This window comes from Mizuhopecten yessoensis, unplaced genomic scaffold (assembly GCF_002113885.1).
Source record: "Mizuhopecten yessoensis strain PY_sf001 unplaced genomic scaffold, ASM211388v2 scaffold1775, whole genome shotgun sequence".
Classification (NCBI taxonomy): Eukaryota; Metazoa; Mollusca; class Bivalvia; order Pectinida; family Pectinidae; genus Mizuhopecten; species Mizuhopecten yessoensis.
Window position 1 is genome coordinate 317,745 of NW_018404215.1, and position 8,803 is coordinate 326,547.

Sequence of the window (8,803 nt, forward strand, 5' to 3'; positions counted from 1 at the left end):
CCTCTGATACTCCGGAGAAATAGCGATAACAAACTTTCAATATCAAAATCCAAGATGGCTGCGTGTCGGCCATGTTGTTTATCCGATCAGTCTCAAAAGTTGCCCTGCACAGCTGAGGACCAAGGGGAACCTTCATATAAAATTTGAGAAAGGTCCCTCTGATACTCCGGAGAAATAGCGATAACAAACTTTCAATATCAAAACCCAAGATGGCTGCCTGTGGGCCATGTTGTTTATCCAATCAGTCTCAAAAAAATGCCCTGCACAGCTTAGGAACAAGGGGAACCTACATATAAAATTTGAGAAAGATCCCTAGAGTACTTCTTGAGAAATAGCGATAACAAGAATTGTTTACGGACGGACGGACGACGGACGACAGACGGACCATGGACGCAGGGTGATTTGAATAGCCCACCATCTGATGATGGTGGGCAAATAAAATGGAACACTCTGGTGAGTCTAGTCTTATATTTATGAATTTAAATATTTTTAAACAAAACAGGACCCTTTCCAAGAATTACATACGAAGTGTTGGATTTAGCAGAATGACTATGACACAGTGTGAATATTTAGAAATTATTAATCATAATGCAACATTTATAATGCAAACTGCATTTCAGCCAATCATTGTTTTAGAGAGGAAGGGTAACATACCAGCTGGAGGATGCTGTCAATGGTCCTGTTATACTTGTCACACAGTTGTTTCATGCTCTCAAAGCTGTAAGTAGACAGACATCTGAATCAGATACAACAGGTTCAACTTAGAAGTACTCTTTGTCAATATGGAAAAGAGTACTATACTCATTCTTGTTTTTCATTTTTGTTTGTATTGTACTCTCTTTTCACAGTGACGAAAACGGATAATTAACGAAAGAATGTGTGCAACAGCGATGTTGCCGCTTCCATGCAAAGTACCATTATTAGACATTATAATTAGTAGCAGTGACCTTCACCTTTTGTTCTGAAAAATACAAACTCTAAAGAAATATTCTCATATGTCACCCTTGTTTCAAATTTCCTATACAGCTGTTTCATTCTAAGACTTTCTTTTAAAGTACCAAATAACTTGCCAAACACTGGGAGTCCAACCTGTACCTAGTTATCAGCAATACAAAGTTTCATAAGCAGTAAAATGCTTCAGGGTGTTACCATTGACAGATCTAGCGCCTACTTGGGTGTTCCCATGGACAGATCTAGCGCCTACTTGGTTGTTACCATTGACAGATCTAGCACCTACTTGGGAGTTACCATTGACAGATCTAGCGCCTGCTTGGGTGTTACCATTGACAGATCTAGCGCCTACGTGGGTGTAACCATGGACAGATCTAGCACCTATTTGGGTGTTACCATTGACAGATCTAGCTCCTACTTGGGTGTTACCATGGACAGATCTAGCACCTACTTGGGAGTTACCATTGACAGATCTAGCGCCTGCTTGGGTGTTACCATGGACAGATCTAGCTCCTACTTGGGTGTTACCATGGACAGATCTAGCTCCTACTTGGGTGTTACCATCGACAGATCTAGCGCCTACTTGGGGGTTACCATTGACAGATCTAGCGCCTTCTTGGGTGTTACCATTGACAGATCTAGCGCCTTCTTGGGTGTTTCCATTGACAGATCTAGCGCCTACGTGGGTGTAACCATGGACAGATCTCGCACCTACTTGGGTGTTACCATTGACAGATCTAGCTCCTACTTGGGTGTTACCATTGACAGAGCTAGCGCCTACTTGGGTGTAACCATAGACAGATCTAGCGCCTACTTGGGTGGAACCATGGACAGATCTAGCACCTACTTGGGTGTTACCATTGACAGATCTAGCGCCTACTTGCTACTATTTATATGTCAAACTGTAGTCAGTTTCTATGTAAATATAGTTGGCAATGCATTCCTTAATTTGGAAATTATTTCTTAAAAAATTAATAACACTTGTATACCTTTCAAAATCCATCAAAAGTCAGTAGGGTCACCACACAGTATGAATGGTTTGGTATTATAGGACATATTTGATGATTACCAGTGAGCTTTTCATGATCAGTACTCAACCTATATAGTCAGTATTAACTGTAGTACCTGTATACACTAAGGAGTACCAGACATGCAAATGAATGTTGTCTACATGTCGTAAGGGCCAAATCTCTCATCTGACAGGTTAGCTGGGGAAATGATTCATCCTTCACTTTGCACTGCCTTTTACTCGTAGAAAATCAACAGCACCACTAGTACTAGTGTCTGTATTTTGATGGAAACCATGGTTATTGACAAGAACATCAAATATTTGAAGTAATTTCAAATTGTCAAGATATGGCTGGTAACAACAACATCTAAATACAAAGTTGGAAATTGGTATACATGTAGATGTTTTTGTCTGTACTACTGTATTACATGAAATGTTCATGGATACTTTCCTTCGTGGTTTGAAGCAATTTAGATCGTTTCCTGGTAAAACTTCCGTGGATATCCTATATTAACAAACAGTAGACACGTGTATCATTCGATTTCGATGTATTTATTTTCATTGTTCAATAGCAACCACGAAAACCCTGAATGTTTATACACAATAAACATTTCATGTCATACAGTATGCAGTAAGCATGACTTTGCCTGTAGACCTCACCTCCTCACATCATAGTCCTGTAGGATGTTGTTATCCAATGCCGTCTCCAGCTCCGGGAAATCTTCCGACACCCATCTACAACACGCATGTATGAACATACTGATCAAATGTGGATCAAGAATAAACTACAGCTTAGTGTAGAATGTGTACGGTATTTTCTTGTATGCACACATATAAACGATGAAGCTAACAATGTTCCTGGGCGAGGAGGTGTCAACTTATTAGGGATCAAGTTCAAATATTCAGGTTTCTTAAAATGTAAGCATTTAATAATTTGAGTTGATAAACTAACATCAATGTATGCATGTGGGAATGTTTTATTAACAAAGAATAAAACAGGAATATTTCAGTGTTTCAGCCCAAGTCGTTTTTTATCAAAGTTTTAATATCAAGATCTATATTGATAGCTTTAGGGACGAAACAAATCTGTGTGACTTGTTATATTCCCAGTAGTGGCCTTGGTACGACACAAAGATTGAGCTGTACACAACTTGAATAGCCAACTACCGGTCGGTTGTGCAGTAACTAATTATTACCGGTTTATAAGTGTGTTGTTTATCGGACTAAACAACTTGTAAACAGCTGACAAATATCACAGACTGCTTCATGCAGTGCTAGAGAAGTACAGAGACTTTGACATGTAACATGCAGTGCTAGAGAAGTACAGAGACTTGGACATGTAACATGCAGCTGCCTGTTCATCAGGGCTTGGTCTTTATAAACAAATAAACACACATGTTTATCAAGACAGATCTTTTAAGGAAGCCAAATAATGCTTACAGATTTAGGGTTAACAAGTACAGCATAATTTGCAGATATATCTATTAATAGAGCAGTGATGATGCCACTAGTGAAAAAGCCATTCGGATTGATATGTCTCGCCTATGCCCCGCTTTGACCACCAATGTACATATCAGAGAAACTAACTTAAACACAAAAACTTAATGTTAATGGAGATGCTGACAAAGTCAATGGACCGTGAAAGGTAGGCCGCATCCAGCTTTTGATGCATGGGTTGAGATGTACTACCTCAGATGCATCTAGTCTATGGTTCAAGTTTGGTTGGTCTAGCACTTATATTTTCCTTAAGGTTGACGTTGCCGGAAAAGCAACACCTAAGTCTCGCTTCAACTTCGGGGTGGCGAGACAAAAGTAGTCGATACTCAATAGGAAATGTTAGAGAAGGCCAGACAACTAGGGCCCGTGCTATATGAAATGAAATAGATTAGGAGTCGAGTTCAATTTTCAGTACTAGCCCACATGCTGATTTTGAAAACAAAATAATATTTATCAGCCATATTAACATTTTCTTAGTTTCCAAATATTGAAAATTTTAAGTAGCCTTGTTCCAAAATGTTTTATCCCTTTGATGTCAGCTTTATAAAAACCCTGTGGATTTGTTGATAAAATCAGGCAGTATATATATACATGTACCAATCTAATATAATATATTTATATATCTATATTCCCTATTTATCAAACTGGAGATTTATCTGGTTTGTATGTAATCATAAACGAGTGAAAAAAATGTTTGCATTTCTGTGTTTGATACATTGCATATTTGTTAATCATAAGCAGTCAAAGTAGGGATGTATATATATATATATATACATACACACACACATATATAGATATCATACCTTTATGATAATAAGCGACCTATATATCATGGTATATGTGAAGTGTGCTGTATGTATATAATGCTACACCAATAGCTTTTAAAAACTCTATATGATGATGATCGTGAATTGAAACACCTGAGCAGACAAAGATGTGACCCCAGCCTCCATTGGTTGACTGTGCAAGCAGGCCTAGGTCAGCTGGGGAGGACATTTATAGCTCAGACATTCTATAAGTAGGGGAATCCAGGTCATTGATTTAATCACACAGCACAGGCTTCTTTAGCACTAAATTCTCTACAAGTTTCATCACTGCTACTGGGGGTGTGTGCATCCAGCCCGTGTACAGGCCCTGGTCAATATATAACCATGTTATTGTCCATTTACTAGCTTCACTGTATAGGGGCTTAGCTCACAGCTGTACAGGAGAGCACAGACTATAAAATGTATATATTCTGTAAAAGCCAGCAACCCCAGATCAATATAACTGCTCCTAGTTACCGATATAGACCTCTGTACATGTGTCACTGTGGTCAATGCCAGTGGGCAGTGTTGGTCAATGTCCTATCTGTTCTGCAGCCATGTAACAGTACAAGACTGTCCAGTATATGTGTTCAGAATATCAACATTGAAAGTTGCCTATCATCAATTCATCTTACAGTTCACATTATTACAATTACCGGTAGTGTCTAGCTGTACAGCAGATTGACTCCAGTGAGTCCGTACTTTTTTATCATTCACTTTCACTTATATATACCCATGTTTCCAATTTGTGGCTTTGGAAAAGAATGTATGTAGCTATACAGTATATAGGCAAATCTACTTTTTCGTAATATTTTCACAGGTTTTATGGAGCCAACTTTCTGAACTCAACAGTTCTTGTTTTTAGTGCAAATTAAAGATGTCATCAAAAAGTCGTTGACATTACAAACATGTATATATATATATATGGCTGACATGTACTGACAAGTCCCAGGGATGTAGCTACTGGGAAACTGTATAGATTGAATATAAAATGCACTTAACTACATGTTACCTCATACCTGTTTGTAAATAGATTTCATCTATCATTAACCACATATGTTTATATTTGATACCCTGTTTTATGAAGCCAATGTCTATGCAATAAGGGCAGCTACATTATAAAAGATCTTTCTCTATATACTGGTATGAAATATTTACCACAAACCCTTTGATCAGTAGACAGTATACTGTAGTACGGAGTCTACACTCTGCCTGCCACTCTACACCAATGCAAGTATATCTACACGAACATGTACTCTGCGACTTCACAGGCCACTAGGGACGAGTCTATGGACCAAGTACAATCAGCATCCTCTAGTATACCTTGTCAATGCAGTACAATCTGCTGGTTGTCAGCCTATAGGTATACCCTGTATATCTGCTGACTGGGCATGGCTGCATGCAAGTCATTGCTATTCAGCTGCTGCATGTGAATACCTGGCCAGAATGTCTGTCTGCCAGTATGTATTAGTTCATTTATCAATAAACAAGAGAATGTTTAATATTGATATAAAATACAATTATAATGTTACTTATCTTCCCAGTGGCCCATGGAAATATGAAGAAATATCATCACCTATTCAGGAAATTTAATGAGTGGAAATAAGGATGTTGGGAGGCGAGAAGTTTGTGGGAATATTAGTACTAAAAGGTGATTGTGAGAACCAATGAGTATGAAGTTACATGTGATGGTTGGATCTAAGAAACATTAACAGTGAAACAGAATGACAGGTAATTTACCGCAAACAAATACAAAGCAAGAACAAATGTCATTTAATAGGTGTTAGATTTTAGTATGTAAAAGTAATGGAATGTGTGTGAGTAGGCAGGTATGGAGAAAGGTGGGCGTGGTTGTGGAGGAGTGATGTCATGATTATTGGAAATAAGAAGGTGGAAGGAAATAATCCAAAGACCTGAGAAGATAATCACAGGAAATGATGAGGAGTTTCTCTCGGTAATTGCTGTGTGTGGTAGCTATAGGAAGGTGTTGTCCAGCTGGCTGGTAGGTAGGAATTGGAGGAGGGCTGTCCTGTTGAGTTTGGTAGGAAGGTGTGGTCTTGTTAAAGATGGATGTTGTATTGTTGAGTGTGGTAGGAGGGGTATTGTCCTGTTGAGTGTGGTAGGAAGGGTATTGTCCTGTTGAGTGTGGTAGGAAGGGTATTGTCCTGTTGAGTGTGGTAGGAAGGGTATTGTCCTGTTGAGTGTGGTAGGATGGATGTGTATTGTTGAATGTGGTAGGATGGATGTTGTATTGTTGAATGTGGTAGGATGGATGTTGTATTGTTGAGTGTGGTAGGATGGATGTTGTATTGTTGGGTGTGGTAGGATGGATGTTGTATTGTTGAGTGTATCTACCATAAAACCCTAACGGGTTTTATGGGATTTGCCAGAGGCCACTTGTAATTATATCAACAATAATTACATCCAGACAACCAGTTATTGTTTAAATAACAAGCACAATTACTGTAATCAATATCAACAAATGAAATATGTGGTACAAGGACATTGAGGATCAGTAGAAATGGTTTGTTGAGAGGGAGTGGGTGTTGGACAGACTGACTGTGAGATAAAGTCTGCCATGTTTGTTGATAAGAGTAATAACAGTGTTCATCATTTATATATATTGAGTGTCAGCCTATATTTACTATCATCAGCCTATATACATATTATGAACACAACAATTCAATCAATATTCTTCCTATCTTATATTTAAACAATAGTTTTTTATACTTCAGACAACAAGTCAATAATCCCCTTTGACTGAACAACCCTGGAACATGATCACTAAATGACAACCAATATCAATTATATGATTGCACATAAGTTACACGACAGCTGGAATGTCATATGACTATTGTTTCCTGGTTAGGAGTTTGAAATTTTATTCACATATATATATAACAGCTTTTAGGAAATACATGTTACGTACCTAGTTTTATTAGTGAAAATCAAAACAATGAGCACATAAAGTGAGGATCAATTTGGTATGTGACACTGACCATTAATTTATGTCCTTCTTTTAAAAAGATACAAATGTCAATTCTCAAAAAAACATCCCAAAAAAGTAACCATATAGAGTCGGTAGACCATTAATACTGTATCAGTATTGCTGCAGTAATATATCAAACTGATCTCAAATGAAAATCAATTACTAACTTAGGTACGATGTATGTGACCTCACCAAAGCAATTTCCCAATATATTAGAACATTTGCGCTCTGGAAATATTCTAAAAAAGGTCTGTTCACACAGTCCTGTGGTTTTGTTAATAACAAACACATCTACACTGTAACAACAACCATGTATAATAATACTTTGGCAGGAATCATGTCTGTGTGTCCCAACGTGTCAATAACAAAGTGAAACAAAAACACATTGTTACAAGTCGACAGAAAAGTGTACCTTGCTATTATAGTAATCAACAGTTGTTTCTCCTATGTCATTGCATTATATCAAATATTAATTGAGTAACATCTACTTACAACTTTTTAAATATGAAAATAAATCAAAATGAAACTATTGGTTTTTGAAAACGTGTATTGACAAGTAATCGTACAGATTCTAGGAAGCATTATGACGTGTACTTTTCGTTATAAAGGTAATGTACATGTACACAGGATACAGACTGCTGAGCCTATTTTTAGTTACTAGGACAGATAATGACCTTCTCTTTAGTTAAAATACAATGCTCGCCATGTTTAACATTGACAATATTCAAACAATCCAATTGCTCATGTAACACCTTGCGAAACACACATGTAGAGGCAAAGGTAAATGTTTTTGTTTTGAGAAACATTAATTTCAGAAACTGACAGCTCAGCTATTTGATGCAAATTGAACTCCCTTGGTCCACTTCACATGTTTTCAAACAAATCATCATAATTTGACAGTTTGTATACATAGACATACATGAACGATGGATTTGTAAAGAATTGGAAACAAAATACATAATGTTATACACGCTTTGATGTGATCCTTTGCTGGCACTGACGTTCGGCCAACTGACCTACATTTTTACATGGTCATGGGGTCAAAAACCTTCTCAGTACTGTAGTACATGTCTGAATATGGCGTCGTCCTCGTGCTCCACATATTTTTCTTTGTTGAATCATATCACCAATTAAATGAATGAAAACTACATACCTTATGGTTTCGATGATTTCATTAGCTCCTTCTTTTCCATCCTGAAATAAGGAAGAAACAAAACGTAACTGAGTGATCTGTCAAAATAACGAAACAAATCGGATTACTTTGTGTATCCTCTCAAACTTGAACACGCCTTACCGAATTCGACAGTGGCCACGTGTAACTGACAGCTTCGGCTCCTGCCGGACTATGAAGCTTTAATTCCATTTCAATTCTCTCTCACTGACGACCCCTTTCGCCATCTGATGCTCAAACAGCGAGTAGAATCGTTATATTCTGACCATTTCTTTCTTAGAAGTGGTGACCTATATCAGGCGTCAGTCCCACTCCTCACACACAGGGGGAAGCCTCGTTGATCATGTGGGTGGCTGTTCTTCTTTTTGATTGGCTGCCTC

The 8,803-nt window shown here is 37.8% G+C and overlaps 1 protein-coding gene across 5 annotated transcripts in view; it reads right to left on the minus strand.

The window, feature by feature from the left end:
* Positions 1 to 8,761, minus strand: part of LOC110440609 (histone-lysine N-methyltransferase, H3 lysine-79 specific-like) — a 46,485-nt gene extending 37,724 nt beyond the window's left edge. For all 5 annotated transcript variants that reach the window (XR_002461756.1, XM_021483796.1, XM_021483786.1 and 2 more), the window contains exons 1-4: positions 8,547 to 8,761; positions 8,406 to 8,446; positions 2,621 to 2,695; positions 655 to 718 (exon numbers count right to left, since the gene is read on the minus strand). Coding sequence is in view for 4 of the 5 variants with exons in the window: in XM_021483796.1 (XP_021339471.1) it covers positions 655 to 718; positions 2,621 to 2,695; positions 8,406 to 8,446; positions 8,547 to 8,615 (249 nt within the window). In the remaining variant the exon portion in view is untranslated. The remainder of the gene's footprint in view (positions 1 to 654; positions 719 to 2,620; positions 2,696 to 8,405; positions 8,447 to 8,546) is intronic.
* Between the last annotated feature and the right edge of the window lie 42 nt (positions 8,762 to 8,803).